This window comes from Eretmochelys imbricata, chromosome 3 (assembly GCF_965152235.1).
Source record: "Eretmochelys imbricata isolate rEreImb1 chromosome 3, rEreImb1.hap1, whole genome shotgun sequence".
Classification (NCBI taxonomy): Eukaryota; Metazoa; Chordata; order Testudines; family Cheloniidae; genus Eretmochelys; species Eretmochelys imbricata.
Window position 1 is genome coordinate 73,442,756 of NC_135574.1, and position 25,453 is coordinate 73,468,208.

Below are 25,453 nucleotides of genomic sequence, written 5' to 3' on the forward strand. Positions count from 1 at the left end.
TAGTTGATTCTACGCTGACCAGATTTGTGTAGTCCTCAAAAAACTTCGGGTTAGTGAATGTCACTTCTCTGTAACTTTATGCGTTTTTTGGACTTTTAAGTCTGCACCCTTTACATAGAACATTTCCACTATGTGGAAATTCCCAGGCACATTTGCATGAGTTGTGTTCTACCTTCTGGTGAAACTGTTGGCAGAACAGCCTGCCCATGTTGTGTCCTGCTTTCATCTGCTTTATAATTTGTACTCCGACTACATTCTCAACTCTAACCCCAAAGACACCAATGCTGAAACCTTGTGAGTTACCATGGTAACTCCTCTGATTCCTCATTTAGCATATACTAGAGCTACTGTTCTTATTACTGTCGCTTACATTATACGTGCCTATTGTATAGATTAAAATGAACTGCATTTTACCTTTGTCCCCTGGAAAACAATATTTTTCCCAAGAAATACATAAAACTCAACATTTTACTGTGTCAAGGAAACAAGTAACCAGAGAATGGAATGCTGGAGTCAGCGTTTTTCATTCCATGAGAGTGCAAAACATCAGTTCTCCAGAGAATGCCGATCTGACCTCCCAAAACACAAAGCCTAGCTTCCAACTAACTTCAAGTAAACAAATTACTGTCGAGATTAAGATCAAAGCACCAGAAAAATATTCCATTTCAACTACATGATGCTCATAACATTATTTATTTGTTGGGCTGAGGCAAGCGATGGTTCAGGGAGACAGGATTTAGTTATTTTTTTATGTCGTCTTACGGTAAAAGTACTTCACAAAGATCATCCACATCTTTGTCATGAGATCTGAAAAGTCTGTCATTCTTTGTCATACCATTCCTGCTTCGTGTCCAAACATGGTATCAGTTTATCATGGGCCATATCCTGAAGTCCTTACCCAGGCAAACTCTTAGTGACATCAATGAGAGTTTTGTTTGAGGAAAAGCTGTAAGATGTGGCCCCTGTTGCTTAATTATTGTTGTGTGTGTAGGTGATATGTTGCCTTCAGCATTTTCCCAAGTAGATATGAGTTCACCCATAAAGTCTCTCTTTTGCTTATGGAGGAAGGATGGTCCAGTGGTAGGGCACTGGTATTAGACTTAAAGAGATTTGGGTACAAGTCCCTCCTTGTCCATGGCCTTTGTGTGTGATCAGAAGCAGATTACAGCCACTCTGTGCCTCAGTTTCCCATGTGTAAAATAGGGATAAGAGTAATTGACTACCAGACAGGCTTAATGTGATAAATATATTAAAATACTACGGTGATGGGTTCCATATAAGTACCTTAGAGAGAGAAATTTACAGCATAGATTAACCCTAAAAATCTAGTGAACCACTCGTTGAAGAAAACTAAAGCGGGGGGGGGGGGATTTTATTTTACAGTAACGTAATAGCTGAATGCCATTTATTTGAACAGATGTACATTCATATCATTTTGTGCATGACTGAAATTATTTGTCTATGCACATTGTGCTTCAGAAAGCACTGCAAGTGTGCATTAATAGCTCATCAGTGCATGCCCTGTTGTTTCTTTGTTAGCTGATGGACTGACTTAGCAGAAACAAATCAGAAATATAGCCAAGTAAGGGTGTACTTCAAAGGATGTGTATAGCTGTGACTCAAACAAAAACAGGTAACAAACTACCCCTCTGACTGAGGTTCAAACCAATCCCATGTCCTTGGGAGTAGAGTCCTGCCATTCCACAGGCATGTCTCCTCCCAAGTAAGTGTGCAAGAAGTCAGGGAAGATCACCTAAATTTAACTAACCTTTGCCTTAATGAGGACTCTGTCATGGCCCTGCACCCAGTTACCATGGTGTGCATGTTTCTGTGTGTCAGTCTCTAGTGGTATGAGTACATAAGATGATCGACTTTATATACTCCTGTACTTAAGTTCATTTTTAGTAAAGCATAACAATATCCTATGTGATTCCTATTAATATTAAGGGAAGTCATGCATGTGAACCAACAGAAGAATAGGCATAAAAAGGTAAGAATTTTGTAAAACAGAGTAAGTATTACCTTTGCAGGTCTACATTTCCACTGACACATCCAATAAAGGTACATGCAAAGGGAGCCTTTGTGCATAAGATGGCCATTTAGGTCCATTTGTTTGTGCAAACGCCCAATACACCTATACGGTTTCAGTAATTGTTAGTGCAAGGAGAACTAAGATCTAGGGTGATACGTTATGAAAACCATACTCAAAGTATTTAACCTGTTGTTAAGTTTAGTGATCCAGGCAAGTCGTCTTCCTTTTCTTACATGTTACATAGTTTTAGCTTTGAGAGTTAAGTATTCCTCTACTCATAAACCCTTTTGATCAGGAAGTTTCAGCTATGATTTTTCTTGGGACTTTATTTATTACCGTCTGGCCTAAATTAGCTCTAAATCCTCTCATTGTCAAACTAAATACCTAAATAAAAATTCAACGGCACTTTATGAGCCAGATCCACAAGACCTATGTTGATTTATAGCAGCCCAGGGCCTGGTAAATGATATTAATAACAATAATGTCTTTGCTGTGAGTACTATCTATATTTCATATGTTTGGATCACATTAATGGCACAGAGCACAACATATTTCATGTTTGGTTGGAGGGGAGTGTAAGTTGAGATCAGTTTTGAGTGAATCTGTGTTGATGTATGTCCAGAGGTGGTGGTAAATAAACTCCCTCCATTATCTACAGAATCGTTCCCACTTCCCCAAATTTATGTTTGCTATAGTATTGTTAGGATAATAGGCTGCACTACATGCAAAAGCAGATGATACATCTTAAATTGCAACATGGCAGTTTTTACAGTTGAACTATTGCTTGCTGTGCTAAAAGAGGACGTTGATGGGACCCAAGTATGTGGAAGTCCGGCTTCAGACTCCTGTTGTATGATGATCCAAGGACAGGAAACAAAATAAATCTGTAATGTTATTAAGGGAGCACTTGATTCCCACTGATATGAGTTATAGATGATTTGACTTTTTTATTGCACACTGTCCTGTCTAGTGCAATGATTTAGTGGTGTTAGAAAAATAGTAAATCAATTCAGCTAAAAATGTTTTCAATTCTCAGGGACAACAAGTTTTCCACAGCTTGTGCCAAATGAACAAGCCATTATTTTTGGTCTAAGATAAGCATTCCATCTTCTTCCCCTGCCCCTTCTTCACAACCCTTGGGGAACAGAATAAAAACAGAGTCCTTGACTTTGAGTTTACTAGTGGGTATAGACAGTAGTTTAGTTTAAAATATTCTTTTGGATTATGTCTAACAGCCCTCAAGAAGGGAGAAAAAAGCAACAGCACTTCTTTAAACTGTAGTGTGGATTTGAGCTGCGCAGTGGGTGCATGAGAAAGTACAGGAGTGAGCACCACAGCATAGAATAGATCCAGTTCTAATGTTAACTGTTTCCCCAAATGTTATTTCTTTTTGTTCTTTCTTTGTTACTTTCACCCTTTGCATTTTGTTCATCTAAGCCAGTGGTTCCCAAACTTTAACAGCCCGCGAACCCCTTTCACTAAATTGTGAAATCTCGTGAACCCCCTCCTAAAAATGAATATTTCCGGGGATTTAAGTTTAAATTTCCTCAGTGTGATGGATGCACTTTCTTTGCTCTGCATAGCTCTTGGAATTCGGGAACCACTGGAGAAAGATAAAGTCTCAGGTCTGGTTCAGCATCAAGTCTGTTTCTGTATTTGGTTTTCAGATGTGCATACGAGGAAAACGCTTTCTCGATTAAGTATGTTGTTAAAAATGGTAACAGAACTTTTTTTTTTGCAGCAGCTTTTTCTGCCAGAAGGGAGTGCTCATTTCTTAAACTCAGCCAAAAGTTGATCAATGACAGATTTCTGAAACTCCTTTTCAGTTCGTAATTACAGGAGATCTCAATCAATTTCTCTTTTTCCTCAGTGTTCAATATCTGTGTTGAGAAAGTGGTATCATCAGAAGGGTTGTGAATCCAGTCATTATCGCCTGACATAGCTGGAAAGTATTCCCTGAAAGTTGTGCAAAGTCCTTTTAGGTGTGCAATTATATTGGTTTTAGTGCATTGATCTGCTCTCCCTGGGGCTCAGGCTGTCAGCCCCGTGCGGAGCGCTGGAGTTTGGGGTGCCGGCTCCCCTGCACATGGGGGCAGGGCTCAGGCTGCCAGCCCCAGCTGCCCTGTCCCGCTCTCCCTGGGCTCAGGCTGTCCGCCCTGCAACCAGATCCCACCTGCTGCCTCCAATGCCCAGGATCCTCTGGCAGCTGTTAGTGAAATTTTACTGGCGAACCCCCTGTAAAGTTCGGCGAACCCCAGTTTGGGAACCACTGATCTAAGCTGTAACTTACTCCTCACTTCACTCGTGCAAGAGTTCAGTTTCTGCTGCCCGAAGTCAATGAGATGTAAATACTTTGAGACCTAGTTTTCTTAAATCCGCTGTAACTCTTTATGATTGTTGACATTAACTGCAGAATGGCCCTTAGTCATGAGCTAATCAAATGTGCAATTCAACAAGTCTAGCAGATGTCTCTGAGTTTTGCTTCACTGTGAACTTTTTGGAGTCTCTTTCCCTCACTCCCAGGAACCATGACCCAATTTTAGTAAAATATTGCTGATCCAACTAGTAATAACAAGACTGAAATAAGACTCCTTCCCCACAAGCCTCCAAAGGTTCAGCGTTTCAGATACCAAAGCTTCTATACTTATTCAAACCCCCTTTGGCTTGTAAAACTGAGGGAAGAGAAGTGCATGAGATTGGGCTCTCAGAAGATTTATGGTATTTCCTGCATCTGGTTGACATGGAAATATTAGTTTTCTCACAGTATTCTGACACTTCCAGGTCATGTTCTGGGTGGGACCTGGCAATACAGATGCATGTAAGACGAACGGAAGACTTTTCTTCTAACAACAAAAATAAACTTAGTTTGATTCAAGGTTTATGTTGGTTTATCCCTGGTTTATACCTGGTTTATCCCTCTCTCTCTTCTTTTAAGATATCCAAGGGAAGAAGGCTGCTCAAATCAAATAATTTTATTATTACAGTGATAATCTTCACAGTAGCCAGCTAACCTGCAGTTCCTTGTCCATCTTCTATCTGTACATGGGGTTTTCCAAAAGGAAGACACATTGCAGAAAGAAAGGAACTGCCAAGGAGATTGGGGACATTCTGATGTTGGCAGGGAAACTCTGAAAACTCATAGCACAAACCTACTTTCTCTTTGGCTTATTATCTACATAGTCATTTTGATTTGAGAGTATAGCTTTTATCCACATTGTGTGAATTTTCTGGATAATCTACTCCTCACAATGCAGTACATAAAAACATTTTATCCAATATGGTTTGGTGGTTGGGGGGGAACCTCACAAACCTAGTTACTTTCTATATGAGGCTTTGTGTCTTTATGGTCCACCTATTTTCTTCTTAATTAAATCTTCTGACTATGGCTAGTGTGGGGATAAACTCACTTTCAAATTTGATTGATTTTCCTGATATAATTCTGACATCCCAAATTACATTCAGTATGCAGGAGTGTGTTCCACCTTTTTGTGTCTCCTTGATTTTCTTTTGACTAATACCACTGAGCAAATGCGAAGGTTTATTCATTTTCTGCAAGAATAGTTCTCTCTTAGGAGTAAAGGGGAGTGGGGCAAGAAATTTAAATTGATTTCTTTCCACTCGTCTTGCCTGATCCATTTTGGCACTAACAGCAGCGGACGTGAAGGCAACAGATTTCAGGCACCAGGATTATCAGTATAAATACTAACCGACTAAACTGAAGCAATCTTCTTGTTTGGAGTTATGAAGGCAACCACTTCCTGAATATTACACATTTTGTTCCCGGCTTCCAACATTAGGAATCCCAAGCATTGCAAGTAACCGAGGCAATCGCTTCCCTAAGTTGCCCCAGTAATACATTACTATCCACAGAATGATATTGTTTGGGCCTGAACTGTTTCATTCCTGTTATTTGTTAATTTTCCTTTCTCCCAGAACAGCTGAAGAACCAAAAAATGACAAGTAATCACTGCCATTACTGCATGGAATCCCTTCTTGGCAGGAAGTATGTATTTAGAGAAGAGAATTCTTACTGTGTTACATGTTATGATGACCTATTTGCTAACTCCTGTGAAGAATGCAAGAAGCCCATTGAATGTGATGCCAAGGTAAGCATTTAGTTCATTTGTCTGTATTTATTGAGATAGTTAAATCACAGAGCATGAAATCCGCCTCTTTGGGAGTGGGTTCCACCCAAGGCTCTCTGTGCCACAGAAGTCTTCAGAATCCCTGCACAGGTGTGAAGACCTGGACTTAGTTGTTGTACAAAGGGGAGCTGGAGCCTCTGCATCCCTGCACACCAAGGAGGGGGGCTCTATGCTGACTGGAAATATGCTGCTGCAGAAGGAAGTGTTGGGGGCAGGGACCAGAGGACCTACACTTATGTGGATGCAGTGGTGGAGAAGTCTTGAATCGAGTCTGTAGTGTAGTGGTGATCTATGGTCTACCCTCATATTAATAAGTTGATTCCATCCCTCACTTCCACTTAGTTTCCTGCATAAAGACCGCACAGTTTGGTGGGTGGGACTGGCGAGAGGGTCCACGCAGTAAGCAATAGAACTACTTAATTCACTTCCACAATATTTTGTAGTATCGTCAACTTCTGATGAAAAGCATTACCTTACTTAACAATTTTAGGGTTTTATACCTCTGTCCTTTATTGTAGGACCTGAGTGCCTTCCTTATAAAATCAGTTAGCAATGCCAAAGTCCCTAGTGGACCTCCTTGAGTCTCTGGCTTGTCTCCCTTTTGGAGAGTATAAAAACTCTGGGGCTGTGTGTTTGCTTGTTGTGAGTGTTATTCCTGTTGTGGCAGAAAGGCTTGGTTATTGTAGAGAGATATCTTGGGTTGTTTAAATTTACCTTTCGCTCTAGCGCTCTCAGTAGTTGCAATCTCTCACTCTCTCCCTGCTCTACTCTCTCTTGCTGTCCCTGTAATTCAACAGATAAGATCACAGGAAACTTTAAAATAAATACTTCCAAGAGATGTCAAGTGAAAAACAACTTCACTTTGTCTGTAAATCATTTCTATTGCAAATGTTTAGTCAACACACAGGAGTTCAGCTGGAAGGCAACAATATTTATCATTTTTATGTAATGCTGTCTGTCTTTGTAGACAAGATGCCTGGAGAGGGCATATTTTGATTAAAATACCTTACTTGCAGTATGACAGCTTAATTTCTTATTTATCTCACAATGCCTGGCTTGTGAAATCTCCATGATAGATGCAATCAGACAGAACAAACTTCAGCTTTCTGGACTTTGCTTTCCTTGAATCTAGGCCCCTTGTAGACCTTTCATTAGAACTGTGAGAGCCCGAGTAGATGCAGTTAGCTGGCATCTGTCAGCTTTTTTCTTTGGCTCTGACTCACAACCCTGCATTTCACTTTGAATTTCATATTCACATGAACCCAGAAACTTAAAGACTATCAAAACATCTGTGTTTCACACGGTTTCAGAACTCAGTCAGAAATTTGCCCAGGCTCACTTGTACCATAAACCAGGTTTGCTCACAAAGTTTGGAAAAAAGGTATTCTGCTTAGCAGGAGATCTGAGTTTAGGAATCATATCAGGATTAGTGGTGCAAGTTTAGTGCATAACAATATTTAATTACAGAGATGGACCCAAGCTACAATATTTGGAGCCAGATCTGGGTTTGTGGTTCTGATCGTTACAGGAATAAAGTCAAGATGCAATCTCCTAATCCAGATCTTCCTCATAATTAGGTGTGCTTGGATCTGGAACAGTGTTGGTTTGCCATAAAGTAACTTGAGATCTGGATCCACCTCCTACTGCATCTGGTGACATTTGGGTCCAGGGTTTTAGGCCCAGTTTTAAATAACAACATAAAGCACTGCAAAAACATTAATCCTCTCAACATACCCATAACCAGTGCTTAATTTGTGCCACGGCTTGCTGGTGCTGAGCCCCAGAACCTCTAGGTTTGCCGTGTCACTTATGAAAGTAAAAAGATGGCTTGAGCCCCAGCACCTCTTTCATTACAAATTTAAGCACTGCCCTTAACAGAGGTAAGTAACTATTATTCCCAATTTACAGCTGAAGAAATTAAGGCTGAGATTTGGGTACACCTATGCTGGAGCTGTAAGATATAAATTTCAGCTCAGGGAGACATACCTGTGCTAGGTCTGATTGAGCTAGTGCACTAAAACTAGAAGTGTAGCTGTAGAGGCATGAGTGGCTAGCCATCCCAAGTACAATCCCATCCAAGACCATAGATAGGTACTTGGGGAGACAGCCCTTCATGCTGTTTGCGCCACCATGGCTATACTTCTATTTTTAGCATGCTTGCTGGATCATAGCTAGTGTGAGTACGTCTCCTCAAGCTGGAATTTACACATTCCAGCTCTAATGTAGACATACCTTCAGAGAGCGGTCCAGACCCAAAGAGGAATCAGTGTCTGATCCACGATTTGAGCTCAGGAATTCCCAGACCGTGCACTTAGCATATATCGTGTTCTCAGGGCCCAGTTAATCCTTTGTGGAAGCTGACCTTGGCACAGGGCTTGGGGTTGAGTGGAAGTTTCTTTACTTCAGCTTTAAGCCTGTCCTATCCTGGGCTGTCTTGGTGATGGTTTAGCCCCAAGTACAGGGTAGAACTGCCTGAGAGCTGCCTGAACTTGTGATTCCTGTCTGTAGCCCTAAAAGGCCACTGCAGCAGCTCAGACTAGCCAGGGCACAGTAGAAGCCCAGCCAACAGCTCTGTCTCTGCATCAGTGCCACAGCATTTCCCCTATGCCAAAGGTATCTGCAATGGATGATCTAGGAGTGTTCTATCAGCCTGCGGAAGCACCCTACATTGTGGGGAAATCCCTAGAGGTCTGGGTCTGATGGCTTTATGGCCCAGTTACATTAGCACAGCCAACTCAAAGGGCCAGAAGATAAAGGGAGGGTAATGGTGGGCAGGGCCCTCCGTCTTCAGGGAAGGGGTCAATGGCCCTTGTGGAGGTTAAAGATAGGGCCCAGCTGTGTTTCATACAGAAATTATCAAGGAAAAACTGCTGATTTGGGGTGAGAACTGTCCCAAAACTCTGACCTGCATTTTCAACAGCAAATTCTTCTATGTGGCCAAGAAAGCCTGTGTTCTGAAGCCCAACCAACCTGCCTAATCTAAAATTTAAATGTAAAACAAACTAAGCAGCAGGATCTTTTCATACTAATGATTTTGTCCCCTAGATGAATGGTTGAATCATCTCCCTAGGACTATGGAGTGTCTACATTACAAGCACTGCAGCTATGCCACTGTAGCGCTATAGTGTACAGAGTGCTATAGAGACAAAAGGGGTTTTTTTCAATTGCTGTAGTAAATCCACAGGGAGGTAGCTAGGTGGATGGAAGAATTCTATACCAGGACTTAGGTTGCCTTAACAGAAAGTTTCTTAGCAGTGTAAATTTTTCACACTTCTGAGCTACATAGCTAAGTTGGTCTAAGTTTTAGGCATAGAGAAGGCCTGAGAGACAGGAAAAGCCAAGATGAAAATATAATAGGAGTGAAATGAAACGCGTACAACAGTCAGCTAAAAGCATTCCCCCCTTAGGTTGACTGTTGGTTGTTCCTCACAGAATTAAAGGGTCAGCTCTCTGCCTTCTTCTCTCCTTTGTATATTTTTTTGCCTCAGGCTACTCTTTGACAACAGTTTTTGTTTTATAGGCACTCAGAGAGAGAGGTAGTTTCAGCACCTCTTAAAATCAAGTCTTATGTATTTTATTTCCCCTTTTATTACTTTAAGGGGGACTGACAAGGGCAATGAAAGGGATAGAATTTGTGCCCTTTTGTGCTGCTTTCATTAGAAAGAAGACCTGGAAGGATTTGGTTTATTTCTTATAGTATAGTATTTTTTATGGTATATTTCTTATATGTTGGTGTTTAGTTTGTGGGGTTTTTTGCTGGTTTTTTTAACCTTAGAAATATCAGGAGTGTTAAACCATATCTTCCTTGTTTCTAATGAAACAAAGTGAAAACCTTGTATTTATCTTCTTAGATTTCTCAGCGCTTAAGCATGTTGAATTATTAAAAGAAAATCTTTCCTTGGAGCTTTTTAGAGGGTGATTGAGTTAAATGGGTGTTAACAAAGAAAAACAAACAAAAGCAAAGGGTTTAATAGTCTGAGTAAAAATCACTTCACCCCTCAGTTAAGCAGATTTCACCTGCTTGCTACATGTGAAGCCATAACCCTTTCAGTTCTTCAGTTGTCCATAGAGTCTTCCAGGGGAAAAAAGGTAAAAAAAAAAAAAAAAAAAAGACCTGCCTTTTTTCATGTAGAGACCATGCCAAAAAAAAAAAAAAAGTCTGGTGGCTTTTATTAAAAGCCCATTTGTTTCCCAGGAAGGTTGTCTTTAAAATACAAAGTCATCCTTTAAATTAAACAAAAAATACTTCTTAAGTGTGGGGGCATGGAGTATCAACTATAGCCTGAGCCAGAGTAGCTCTTTGTGGCCAGTAGAAGTGGACTGCAGAATATCCTGACAGTCTTTCCACTCTGGGTAGATTTTGTTTGTCATCTTTGACAATTACCCTCCAGCCAGTGGCACAAGCCACTGGTCCAATCACTCTCCAAGTGTTTTTTATTTAGCTTTATATATTAAAAAAAAAAAAAAGGGAGGGGGCCTGTGGGGGTAAACAAATGCTTTCCATTAACATGTATTTACTCTCTCAAAGGATCTCGCCTATAAAGGCCACCACTGGCATGAAGCGTGCTTCAAGTGTGCCAAATGCAATCACTCTTTAGTGGAAAATCCTTTTGCTGCCAAGGATGAGCTCTTGCTGTGTACTCAGTGTTATTCTAATGAGTATTCATCAAAGTGCTTTCATTGTCAGAAGGCCATTATGCCCGGTAAGATAACCAGGACTCTTTGCTATCTCGATGAAATGGTTATATTGCACTTGGATAGTTAAGCTACAAAGTATAATTTCTTGGCTTTCAGTACAGCATGCAGGGGATTATCTCCCCTCGTTTAATCCTTCTGCATGCTCATCTTCTGTGATCTAACATTGCATGTGTAATTATATTACACCCCACAAGGAATAATATTACAGTCTTGAAACAGAATCAGATTTGCTCACATAGACTCAATGACATCGCCTACACTGGCAATTTTCAGGAAAATTACAATTAGACTTGCTACAGTGGGAGTGCTACTATGGGCGTAGGGAACACAACTATCTGTATTTTTCCATTCTGTCATCTAGACTGTCAGGGACCAGACTTGGTTACAGGGGGGTTTGGGGATGGAAATTTTTGTTTGTTGAAAAATGGCTTCTTCAAAGATGAAACTGTTCTTTAAAAAAATTGTCAAGATGTTTTGGTTTTGTGATGTTTTCTATGATTAGTTTTAACTTGAATTTCTATCAGATTAAATTTCTTAAAATTATCAACATTTTTAATTTACCAAACATTGGGTTTAGTTTAGTTTTGTTTTTTTACTGAAAACCAGTTCAAAAATGATTTCTGACAGCTTTGTGGGGGAAAAAATCATAAAAAAACACAGGAAATTAGTCTGATTTTGAACGCTGTGAAACTTAAACCACTTTGGAATTAAAATTTGTCACTAAATCACTTTCTGGTTTTTGTAACCAGCTCTGTTCGGGATTTGCCGTGGTGGTGTTTCTGCATCAGTTGGGCAGATTCAATCCTAACGCAATAGTGGGAGATTCCCTGAACATATCATGCAACTGAAGAGACCATGGCAGCCCATATGTGGCAAGATGAACTGGCTTGTCTAGGGCATTGTGTCTCAACCTTTTTGATAGCAGGGACAGCTTGCTCCCTTCCTAAACTGTGTTAGGGAAGTCTTGGGGACTGGTCCTTGAGAACACTGGTCTAGGGCATTAACAAATAGGATCTGGCAAACATTAAGAGAACCCAATGGGAAAGGAGGGTTGGCTAATTTTTCAGGAGACCTTCGTTCCAAAATACTTAGGCCTGGTCTACACATAGTTTTTGTATTGGTATGGCTCTTTTGGTTAGGGATGTAATTTTTTTTTTAAACTGGTAAAACCCAGAGTGTGGATGAAGTTATACCACTGTAAAGGTGCTATGGTTCATTCCCCTTCCCTTACAGACATAAGCTATACCAAGGCCTGGTCTACACTAAAAAGTTTAAGTTGGAGTATCTACATAGGTCAGAGATGAACAAAATCCACACCTGTGACCAACATACCTAGGCAAAGCTAGGCCCCAGTGTAGACACAGTGAGGTCAACAGAAGACTTCTGTCAACCTAGCTACCATCCTTCAGGAAGGTGGTGTTCGGGAAGGCTATGTCTATATTATCACTTATGCTGGCGAAACTTGTATCGCTTGGGTATGAAGAAACACCCCCCTAAGCAACATACGTTTCACCGGCATAAGCACTCGTCTGCGCAGTGATATGTTGGCAGGAGAGCTTCTCCCGCCAACATAGTTACCAACAATCCTTTAGGCGGATTTATTATGTTGAAGGGAGAGCTCTCTCCCATCAGTATACAGTGGCTACACGAGCGATTTTACCGTTGCATGGCTGCATTGGTTCAGCTGTACCGCTATAAGCTTACTAGTGTAGACATGGCCTTACAGTGACAGAAAAAACCCATCCATTAGCGTAGGCTGCATCTACACTTCAGGGTTGTATTGCCATACAGTGATGTAGCTACCAGTATAGTCTCCCTAGTGTAGACATACCCCAAAATAAGCACATTTTATGCCAGTATAATCGCCTCTATACAGGGGTTTTATACCGCTTTAACTACACCAGTATAAATAAATGACCAGGGTGATGTCTAAACACTTTTCTGCACTATAATGTAGTTACAGTGCTGTAGCTATGCCTCTGTGACCCTGTAGTGTAGACACACATAACAGAGACAGAAGGAGTTTTTTCTGTTGGTGTACTAACTCCACCTCCCTGAGCAGCAGTAGCCCCATTGACAAATGTATTCTTCCATCAGCCTAGCCATGTGTACACCAATGGGTAGGTTGGCATAGCTACATCTCTCAGGGGCATGTAATTTTTACACCCCCTGAGTGATGTAGCTATGTTGATTTACACTTTCGGTGTAGTCCAGGGCTGACTTTAGTGGCCTTGCCATGATTGTCCTTTATTATTGCTTATTTCTCCACACTACAAACTACCCTATAGTTTGGCATAAAGAAATGGCATGAGTGTTATCAGTCTCTGCTCCATTTGGGAATAGTAGAGAAAAGTTAAAGTACACTGGCACGGTGACAAGCTGAAGCTTGCCTGTTTATGCCTTGTATACCATTAACATCTCTTATTTTTCTGATTACTAACTTCAGGATAAGCCCCAATTGCCAGGGTTACCAAGTCCTGTTCTCTTACCCACTCTGGTGAGTGCTCAGGGGAAACTCCAACCCAATGATGTTAAAGCAAAACTGACTCAGCAGCTTCTCCGCCCATCCAGAATGTGGGCACTCTCCTCCCTGCAGGATCACCTGCTGTTGGAGCACGCAGCCTCCTCCTCCCCTGCAATGGGGAATAATTAGAGGTCCCGGATCTCTCAGCACTGAGGCACTGCCAGAGAAGAAGGGGGAAATTGCAATGTGGAGTCACTGAAAGAAGCACTATAGTACATGGGTGTATACAGGTTATGACTTTGTAGATGAATTGTGCATGGGAGGCAATGGTAATCATGGGCTCAAAGGCAGGGTTTTGGCAGATCTGACTCAACAAACAAAGTGCAAAACTCCAAGCTTCCAAATCTCCTTTGATAGATATTTATATAGGCAGCTTCCTTTGGGGATTGCCTCAGTACCTGAGATGTACCAGACCATCATGCCCTGGACCTTTGACAATCTGTATAGGGTAGAAGTAATCATTAGTGATCTGTGGTGAAAATGATCAGCAACTCTAAGATACTGTGTCATTTCCTGCATCGTTCCAAAGAAATTAAATTGAATTTGAAGAGAAACTAATGCCAGCTGGATTGAATGAAATTACTTATTCAGGACTTGTATTCATTAGCAAAGGAGTTTGTCCTGCCATAAGAAAGTTGCAGGAAATTTGTGTAAGTGAAAAGACCTCAAGAGTAGGAGAATTCATGGGCATGTTTAAATATCTAAGCAAATTAATCCCCAGTTTGTGAAAGTGACATGCTCAATCCAGTGTGCTGCTTGATCACAGGATAGAAGGGCACTGGGATGCAGAAGAACCTGTCCTAAAATATTTTGATACAAGAAAAAAATCTAAAATCTCAGTTTATGCAAGTTCACCTGGATGGGGGATGAGTGGGAGGAGCTGTCCTTCTGCAAGATGATCACTTAACTTCAGTGGAACTCACATGCTTGTTTTGTTTTTCAGGTTCTCGTAAAATGGAATTTAAAGGGAGTTGCTGGCATGAAACCTGTTTTGTTTGTCAATACTGCCGGCAACCATTAGGAACAAAGCCTTTGATTACCAAAGACAATGAGAATTATTGTGTGCCATGTTTTGAGAAGCAGTTTGCTCACCACTGCTACTCCTGCAAGAAGGTAATTGATCAAACATAACCAAAGGGAAGATTTAGAACACTATATGACACTACTACACTCTTTTTAATGCAATTCTGGACAAGGTAGTTCAATGTCAAAATGCATGCACAGTAGGACACTATAGGCAGAGTTTGATTACAGAAACTACAAGGTTAAAATAACCTCTGTAAATGCCATACGTTATACACACCTAGAGGTTTTACAGCTGGACCTACATGAAACAGCAGGAAGTGCAGAGTGTAGCCACATGGCATACAAGTGACCTTTTCACAGGATGGCACCAAGGGAGTTAATCTAAATACAAAGATAAAGTTGATAGTTTCATATCCGAGCATACGAGGACAACTGGTGTAGCAGAATGGAAGTTCATACTGTGTGCTTTGCTCTGCTAAAGAGTGTAAGAACATTTTACGATAATGTTTACTTATTCTGTCTACTGCTTACTTCGTTAATATAAAATATTTTTGAAAATGTTTTAAAAGTTGCCCAAGAGCTGCTCAGGGGTTGAAAATGAGCTTGTAATGAACAGAATTCTCATACCATCCCAACCTCAGGTCCTCCTTGCTTCTGCTGTTGTTAATTATTGGTATTACAGTAACACCCTAGAGCTCCCAATCAAGAAGTAGCTCCATTGTTTCAGCACCATACAAACCCAAGTTAGGATATGTCTGCACTGCATCTGGGAGGTATGATTCCCAACCAATGTAGCTAGACTTGACTAGCTCTGCTTAAACTAGTGTGCTGCAAATAGTAGTGAAGACTTTGGAGCACAGATAGTGGTTCAGGCTAGCCATAGCAGCTTAGACAGGCTTGGACTTGGGCAACTAGCAGAAGCTGCACCCATGCCATAATGTGCACAGTGCTATCTTTAGCAGCCTAGCTTGAGCAGAGCTAGTGTAAGTCTGTCTACCTGTGCTGGGCATCACCCTTCTCTGTTGCAGTGTAGACCTATTCCGAGAGACATGGGAGGTCCATGAACCCCCCATTTGGGGAGGCTATCCCCCGGCTCCATCCCTTATTCCTCTCTTCCCCTGCTGGATCTCCGAGTCTCCCACTGTGGCTGGAGGATCCCTGCCCCAGCCACCCCACGTCTCAGCCACCGCCCGTCCCAGGCCACAGCCAACCTGCCCTGATCTGCCGGCTGGCCCAAGCTCTGGCCCTCCTGCCTGCAGCCCACCCCAGCTGGCCTGAGCACTGGCCCTCCAGCTGACCAGCCCCAGCTCCCCGGATCCTGCCCAGCTGCCCCGGGCTGCCAGCCAGTCCGCCCCCACCGCCCCGCCCCGAGCGCTAGCCTACCCGCCAGCTCAGCCACCCTAGATCTCACCGGCTTCAGGGGAGAGGCTGGGCAAGGGCAGGAAGAGGAGCAGCATGGGCGGGGCCACGGGGGAAGAGAGGAACATGGGAGCGGGGCCTCGGGGCGGAGCACAGGAGGGGCCACAGCCTAGCTGTTTGGGGAGGCTTAGCCTCCCCTGACCTACTATATCCACCGCCCATGCTTTGGAGATGTTCCCTGCCCTGAAGAGTTTATACTCTAAATACAAAAGGGATGGTCCAGTGGTTATGGTACTAGCCTGGGAGTTGGAGAACTTGGATTCTATTGCCTGCTGTTCCACAGATTTCTTGTGTGGCCTTGGACAAGTCACTTAGTGTCTGTGTAAAATGAGGATAACGGCTCTCTCCTACCTCACACGCTGTTGTGATAATAAATGCACCAGAAATGGTGAGGTGCACAGATACTACTGCAATTGGGGCCCATATAAGTACCTGCAATGGAACCAACATGAATAACTTATGCAGCTGCATGTTCATATCAGTCCCAGTCAAGATTAAAAATCAAACTGAAAACAATTGAGACACTCTCTCTATATCTATCTATCTATATGGCAGAGAGAAAAGAAATAAGAGGATTTATTTAAAAAATACCACACACCTTGGGAATTCCTAGTTTAGACTAGAGCTCAAATGTTATCTGAATGTTTGGTTTTGCAGCTGATTGCTATCGATTGTTGTTCACGCTTTCATTCCTTTGTTTGTTTGCTTTTTGTTGCTGCATCATAGAATCATAGAATCATAGAATATCAGGGTTGGAAGGGACCCCTGAAGGTCATCTAGTCCAACCCCCTGCTCGAAGCAGGACCAATTCCCAGTTAAATCATCCCAGCCAGGGCTTTGTCAAGCTTGACCTTAAAAACTTCCAAGGAAGGAGATTCCACCACCTCCCTAGGCAACGCATTCCAGTGTTTCACCACCCTCTTAGTGAAAAAGTTTTTCCTAATATCCAATCTAAACCTCCCCCACTGCAACTTGAGGCCATTACTCCTCGTTCTGTCATCTGCTACCATTGAGAACAGTCTAGAGCCATCCTCTTTGGAACCCCCTTTCAGGTAGTTGAAAGCAGCTATCAAATCCCCCCTCATTCTTCTCTTCTGCAGGCTAAACAATCCCAGCTCCCTCAGCCTCTCCTCATAAGTCATGTGTTCTAGACCCCTAATCATTTTTGTTGCCCTTCGCTGGACTCTCTCCAATTTATCCACATCCTTCTTGTAGTGTGGGGCCCAAAACTGGACACAGTACTCCAGATGAGGCCTCACCAATGTCGAATAGAGGGGGACGATCACGTCCCTCGATCTGCTCGCTATGCCCCTACTTATACATCCCAAAATGCCATTGGCCTTCTTGGCAACAAGGGCACACTGCTGACTCATATCCAGCTTCTCGTCCACTGTCACCCCGAGGTCCTTTTCCGCAGAACTGCTGCCTAGCCATTCGGTCCCTAGTCTGTAGCGGTGCATTGGATTCTTCCGTCCTAAGTGCAGGACCCTGCACTTATCCTTATTGAACCTCATCAGATTTCTTTTGGCCCAATCCTCCAATTTGTCTAGGTCCTTCTGTATCCTATCCCTCCCCTCCAGCGTATCTACCACTCCTCCCAGTTTAGTATCGTCCGCAAATTTGCTGAGAGTGCAATCCACACCACCCTCCAGATCATTTATGAAGATATTGAACAAAACCGGCCCCAGGACCGACCCCTGGGGCACTCCACTTGACACCGGCTGCCAACTAGACATGGAGCCATTGATCACTACCCGTTGAGCCCGACAATCTAGCCAGCTTTCTACCCACCCTATAGTGCATTCATCCAGCCCATACTTCCTTAACTTGCTGACAAGAATACTGTGGGAGACCGTGTCAAAAGCTTTGCTAAAGTCAAGAAACAATACATCCACTGCTTTCCCTTCATCCACAGAACCAGTAATCTCATGATAAAAGGCGATTAGATTAGTCAGGCATGACCTTCCCTTGGTGAATCCATGCTGGCTGTTCCTGATCACTTTCCTCTCATGCAAGTACTTCAAGATTGATTCTTTGAGGACCTGCTCCATGATTTTTCCAGGGACTGAGGTGAGGCTGACTGGCCTGTAGTTCCCAGGATCCTCCTTCTTCCCTTTTTTAAAGATTGGCACTACATTAGCCTTTTTCCAGTCATCCGGGACTTCCCCGGTTCGCCACGAGTTTTCAAAGATAATGGCCAATGGCTCTGCAATCACAGCCGCCAATTCCTTCAGCACTCTCGGATGCAACTCGTCCGGCCTCATGGACTTGTGCACGTCCAGCTTTTCTAAATAGTCCCTAACCACCTCTATCTCCACAGAGGGCTGGCCATCTCTTCCCCATTTTGTGATGCCCAGCGTAGCAGTCTGGGAGCTGACCTTGTTAGTGAAAACAGAGGCAAAAAAAGCATTGAGTACATTAGCTTTTTCCACATCCTCTGTCACTAGGTTGCCTCCCTCATTCAGTAAGGGGCCCACACTTTCCTTGGCTTTCTTCTTGTTGCCAACATACCTGAAGAAACCCTTCTTGTTACTCTTGACATCACTCGCTAGCTGCAGCTCCAGGTGCGATTTGGCCCTCCTGATTTCATTCCTACATGCCCGAGCAATATTTTTATACTCTTCCCTGGTCATATGTCCAAACTTCCACTTCTTGTAAGCTTCTTTTTTATGTTTAAGATCCGCTAGGATTTCACCGTTAAGCCAAGCTGGTCACCTGCCATATTTACTATTCTTTATCAGATGATAACTACTGGTGGAGTGACGTACCACGACCAGCCATGGCACAAAGAATGTTTTCTGTGTGCTGGATGTAAGAAGCAGCTGTCTGGGCAGCGGTTTATTTCCAAAGATGACCATCCATACTGCCTAGACTGCTTCCGAAAGCTTTATGCAAAGACGTGTGCGGCCTGCAACAAACCCATTACTGGTGAGTCTAACCGTTTAAAGTAGACCAGCCACTAAAAAGTTATCAGTGCTGTCTCAGGTCAGATGTCTATTAACTGTCACAAAATATTCTACTTGTAATTATATAATTGCACTTACTGTGAATTTTAATTATCAGTTTGCTTAAAAAACACTTCCTGGGTATGACTACACTGTTGGTAGAACTTGTGTTACCAGACCCTGGGTTTGTTATCCTAGGGTTTGAGGTTAATTTAGATTAGAAATTATTGAACCCTGAGTCCCAATCTGGGGCTCCAACTCTACATGACATCATATGGGCCTGCCTATATCCCAGACTTCCTAGCGCTCTCCCAAAATGCGGCCACTCTAGTCCTTCATTCATGGTGCAGTGTATGAAAACTTGACTGTCCACCAAAATTAACTGTTTAGAGGACAAAGAAATTCTGCCTATGGGATTATGGAATACTTTTGGTGGACTCACAGAACACCAGTCTGGCAAGGGCTACCCTGCAAAGCAGTAGGGTGTGAACCATGGGTCCCAGTTTGACTCACGCTAAGATTGTCTGCCCCCATAAGGTCCTGGGATCCTGGGTCTAAGCCCTGTTTTAGCATGATTTGTGTGCGGACAGAAGGGGGGTTAGGCTTGAGCCTGAGTTCAAATCCTGGGCTTACATTGCAGAGTAGAGATACACACTGATAACTGATTTTTTTAGACAAGGGACATGCAGTAAATTTATTCTACAAGGATTTCAGTAAGGCATTTGATACAATTCCACATGGGAAATTATTAGTTAAATTGGACAAGATGGGGATTAATCCAACTGAAAGTTAGATAAGGAACTGGGTAAAGGGGAGACTACAGTGGGTCATACTGAAAGCTGAACTGTCAGCCTTCCAGGGGAGCAGTGGGGGTAAAAAACCTAACCGGCCTCAAGACTGAGCTTGATAAGCTTATGGAGGCGTTGGTATGAGGAGACTGCCTACAATGATACATAGCTGATCTGCAACTGCTAGTAGTAAATATCCCCAATGGTCAGTGATGGGTGACTACATTGAGAAGGCTTTGAGTTACTACAGAGAATTGTTTCCTAGGTGCCTGGCTGGTGCATCTTGCCGAAATGCTCAGGCAAGACCCTGAGGGCTTTTTGCCTTCCTCTGTAGCATGGGCTATTGGTCACTTGCACATTTCAACTAGAGTAAATGGTGGATTTACACAGACCATCCTTTCCTCCCTATTTAGTGGAGGAGTAAGAAAAACAATCATTTCTAAGGGTACATCTACCCTCCAATTTTAACCCTGCAGCTTGAGCCCCACAAGCCCAAGTCAGTTGACCAGGGCTCTGAGACCCAGCGTCACAAGTTGTTCTTTGCAGTGTAGACATAGCCGTAGAGATTATCATTTTTCTTACTCCTCTGCTAAATCGGGAGGAAAGGATGGTCTTGTGGTTAAAGCACTGGACTGAGACATGGGAGATTTTGATTCTGTTCCTGGTTCTGACAGGCTTCCTGTGTGATATTGGGTAAGCCACTTATTCTCTCTAGGCCTCAATTGCCCATTTGCAAAATTAGGATAGTAATAACCCTTTCCTCTCAGGGGTGTTGTAAGGATAAATTAATTCACGTTTGTAAGGTACTGTGGTGGCCATATAAGTACCTACATATATACACACGGGGCAGATCCTTAGCTAGTGTAAATTATCATAGCTCCATTGACTTCAGTGATGGGAAGACTATTTCAGTGAAGCCAGGGCAATGTACATCAGCTGAAGATCTGTCCCGTGGTGTCTTGTGACAGAAAAGGGGCCCTCCTGTATTCATCCTCCAATGCACTCAAAAAGAAGAAACAAAATCTATTTGATTCTTTGTTATAAAACTTACCCCATTGAAGGGACAGTCTGTAGGCTCACAGCCATATGAAAGTGAGCTCCATCAACCAAATTCTGTTCTTAGCTAAGTAAATGCAACCCCATCCAGTTAAACCTCCTTAATACTAAACAGAGTGACACAGATGTAAATGAAGACAGAATCTAGCTCCCCTCCATATTACATGCACTATATCTTGTTGGAACATATAAATCACGTGTCATTCAGTACAAGCTAAGCATTACATTATTTTTATGTACTAAAAGAGCTTCTCTTGTGGTTTATGTAAATGTCTTGTACATTCTTGGCCCTGGTCCACACTAGGACTTTAGGTCGAATTTAGCAGCGTTAAATCGATGTAAACCTGCACCTGTCCACACGATGAAGCCCTTTATTTCGACTTAAAGAGCTCTTAAAATCGATTTCCTTACTCCACCCCTGACAAATGGATTAGTGCTTAAATCGGCCTTGCCGGGTCGAATTTGGGGTACTGTGGACACAATTCGACGGTATTGGCCTCCGGGAGTTATCCCAGAGTGCTCCGTTGTGACTGCCCTGGACAGCACTCTCAACTCAGATGCACAATTGTTTGCCGTTGCTCTGACGCAGGGAGGGGCGACTGACAACACGGCTTACAGGGTTGGCTTACAGGGAGCTAAAATCAACAAAGGGGGTGGCTTTACATCAAGGAGTATTTCAGGCAGGACTTCACGGAGGGTTCCAATAAGAAATGGTGCACCTAACTTATTGTTCTTATTGGAACAAGCAGGTTGGTCTGGCCTCTGATTGATACATGACTAGATTTACCTCGCTGCACCTTCTCTGTGAGTGACTGCAGTGAGACCTAGAGGAATGAGTCCCCTAGACGGGGGGCTGGGGAGGGGTTTGCAAATGAGTACAAAACAAATCTGGTCTATTTCTTGTTTTGATCCACTCCATCTATATTTTACATCTTTGGCTGGCAGCAGACGGTGCAGAAGGACTGCATGCCATCCACATCTCATGGCTGCTCGGCAGAAGATGGTACAATAGGACTGCTAGCCATCCTCATCTCTTGCCTGCCCGGCAGAAGATGATGCAATAGGACTGTTAGTAATCCGTATCACCTGCCTGCTCAACATAAGATGGTTCAATAGGACTGACTGCAGGACTAAAGAGAATGACTTGATCAAGTCACTCCAAATTTAGTCCCTGCGCCCATGTCTGCCCAGGCGCTTCTGATCGACCTCACACAGGTGACCAAGAGCACCTCGGACATGACGATGACGGCTACCAGTCCTATTGCACCGTCTGCTGCCACAAGGCAATGGGTTGCTGCTGCTTTGTAGCAATGCAGTACCGCGTCTGCCAGCACCCAGGAGACATATGGTGACAGTGAGCTGAGCGGGCTCCATGCTTGCCATGGTATGGCGTCTGCACAGGTAACTCAGGTAAAAAGGCGTGAAACGATTGTCTGCCGTTGCTTTCACAGAGGGAGGGAGGGAACGGGGGCCTGACGATATGTACCCAGAGCCACCCGCGACAAAGTTTTAGCCCCATCAGGCATTGGGATCTCAACCCAGAATTCCAATGGGCGGCGGAGACTGCGGGAACTGTGGGATAGCTACCCACAGTGCAGCGCTCCAGAAGTCGACTCTAGCCTCGGTACTGTGGAAGCACTCCACCGAGTTAATGCACTTAATGCACTTAGAGCATTTTCTGTGGGGACACACACACTCGAATGTATAAAACCGATTTCTAAAAAACCTACTTCTATAAATTCGACCTAATTTCATAGTGTAGACATTCCCTTGGAGTGGAAAAAGCTGCAAAGTGAAGCTGAGTGACTCAGGTCCCGAAGGATACATGAAGAGACACTTAATAGTATCCTACCTCTAGTAGGCACACAAACATATCAGACATTATTTCAGTAATCAGGTTTTTTCAGACATAAAACTAGTACAATTGTAGGTTAATTAGATTTAACTGTTCTGTGCAGCTAAGGCACATTTATCAAATTAAGAGATCTTGCCACTCATGGAAAACTTGTATCATGATTTGGCCCTGTGTGCTTAAATAATTAATAATTCAATGCCAGGTTAACACTCTGACTGTTCTGAGACCATTAGTTGAGACTATTAATAGTGAATCTATTACTCCTCTAGCCCAATGATGAAGTGTAATGGAGCCAGCTAATTACAGATGTCTGATCCTCATATATAAATCAAGGAAAGTGAGGGAAATTCAGTCACCTATGATAAGATTACAAGGTGGGGGGCACGAACAGATTCAGGAATATCTGAGACAGAAAAAAATCTTAATTAACATTAATTTATAGAGTTCCACAATTACACCAGTATACCTGAGGGTATGCTTTTTCTGGGAGCTTGTGTTTCACATAGCTCAAATCTAGTGACTTTCAGTTTGAGTGCTGGAGTATGAAAATCCCTAAATCTCAGAGATACTAAATTAAAATGTCTGAATAGCACTTGGTTTTGCACTTGAACCACACAACCCACACATTACCCATGATTTCTACCATAGATGACTCATGACTCCCCATACTGGGGGGCAAAATCCAAAGGGGGGGACATGTGAACACCCCACATGTCTCCTCCCCCGCCCTGTACCTAGCCCAGGGCCACTGCACTCTCCCTGCCCATGTTACCTGAAGGGAGAAGGGGCTCTGTTCCTCTCCCACTGCACCTCCCCCTGGCATGTTTGGCCGCTGTCCCTGGCAGGTGGGCCCAAGCATTTAAGCCCACATGCCTCGTGTACATGTTGCCTCTGATTTCTATGGCAGTTTGCTGGAAGCTGGGTGCAAGGTAGTTGGAAAGATTTGTAAACCTTAGTGGATGTTTTGATGAGCCAGGTCCATGTTTAGAGGTCGTAATGGGATATGAAAACAGCCAGGTGTCTCACAGCTGGGGCTTTGCTGCAAACGTTTTTCCCATCTCTAATTTTTAGTTCCTACGATGCATATGTTGGGCAAATCTATTTCTACAGGCTGTTTCAAACAATAGGATGCTTGTGGATTTCAGTGTGAAAGAAGACAACATGCTACATTCAAAAACAATCTATTTCTGATCTCTTCTAAAGTCTACTGAATTCCCTTTTTTCTCATTTCTTTTCCAGCGCTCGGAGGTGCCAAATTTATCTCATTTGAAGAGCGCCAGTGGCACAGTGCCTGCTTTAACTGTGTGAAATGTTCCATTTCGCTGGTGGGACAAGGATTCCTCACCCAGCAAGATGACATCCTCTGTCGTGAATGCGGCTCTGCTGCATAGTTAGGGGGAGAGAGACGTCAGCCTTGCATGCTGTAACCAAGTACTTCCTTACCTTGCGGTCAGGAATTCATTTAAAGGCCATTAAGAGTTATTTAGTCATTCAAGTTGCTTTCCAACAGCAGTTCAGTTCTATCACAGTGCTCAGCTGCTACATGCATGCCTTATATCTTGTAAAAAGATTTTTACACAGTTCTGGTTAAGAAAACATTTCTAAAGAAATTTCTATATATATTTTAATGGAAATACAGTATGTTTGTCCTGGTAAAACAGTGCACTCTGCTGTTGGGAGCTTTAGAATTTGATATTACATAATCCGAGAATGACTATGAAAAATCTATATTTGGAAGACATAATAGATTACCTCAATGAAGAAAACTTATACTAGTAGTCTACTGATGCAGACGCTTAGGTATAAAGTGGTGGTGGTGCATTCCACACTGGGCCACAATATTTAATCAGAACAATGTTCCACAGTCTTAGAAAGTCATCAAACATTACATGTTAACCATGGCAAAAGAAGTAATAATATTTCTTTTATATTGTTGTGCAGATAGGAGTTCGATAGATATCTCTGGCATCTCATTACGTATGTCCTTTATTAGTTGCTACTTACGTTCTTCAAGTCTTAAGACACAAGTACACTTTCACAATTACACAATAACACAAGGTTCATAATATCGCAGTTAGGCCCGCAGTTCACTTCACTTTGTTCTTATATCTCGCTGACTGACTGGCAATGCCCCACCCCTTATATGCTCCCAAGGGCATGGCTGACAACATTCTAGGAGGTTCAAGGAAAATGTAGTTCTCTGAAAGTCTGGAAGGTTCCATGAGATTCTACAAAGGTCCAGAAGAGTCTAGAAGATTAGTGAATCCACATATGAAATACCTGAAACATTTTACTTCAAACATTCTATTTTTCCTTTTGTTTCTAAAAACAAAAACAGCACCCACCCAAGCCTGGTGCCCCCCAAGCCTGGGTTGCCTGCACCTAAATCTGGCGCTGCCTACCACTGAGAGTTGGTTTATGCTCTGAAGCATCAAAGCCTATATCCGTTCTTAACAAACAAACAAATAAAAATCTGTTCCAAGACTAGTGATTTGCAAAGCTGAACTACAGCCCCTTTACCAAAATTAGCCAGTTTTAGTTAAACTTTTTTTTTTGCTTCGTCAACTTTTCAGGACATAAATAAATAAATAAAACTACACTTTAATCTGCCATCAAAATCAATTAGCTCCCTCAATCAGAGCGCTAATTTATAATTTACAACTAGCTAACGTCTTAAAACTGCAACTGCCTTGTCTGCACTAGGATTTTAGTACATATTAAACATACACCCTTTTTCCTAGTGTAGATATGGCTTGAGAGTCACCTTCATGTCTGCCAAGCCACCTCTCTCTCCTCCTGAAACCCATTTTCCAGAAACCCAACCATCTTTCTCATCATGAATAGTTTCTCCTTGCTCTCACTTCTTTGAGCTGTGATCTAATATCTTTTTTTATGTGTTTGCCTTGTCTATATTAAGACTGTCAGTGCTTTAGAACAAGGAGCATGTCCTACTCATTTTGTTAAG

General features: G+C 42.7%; 1 protein-coding gene across 1 annotated transcript; it reads left to right on the forward strand.

The window, feature by feature from the left end:
* The first annotated feature begins 5,985 nt into the window (after positions 1 to 5,985).
* On the forward strand, positions 5,986 to 23,879 carry FHL5 (four and a half LIM domains 5). Its single transcript, XM_077811682.1, has 5 exons — positions 5,986 to 6,138; positions 10,706 to 10,880; positions 14,343 to 14,512; positions 18,586 to 18,772; positions 23,728 to 23,879. The coding sequence occupies exons 1-5, from the start codon at positions 5,986 to 5,988 to the stop codon at positions 23,877 to 23,879; spliced, it is 837 nt and encodes a 278-aa protein (XP_077667808.1).
* Positions 23,880 to 25,453: the final 1,574 nt, after the last annotated feature.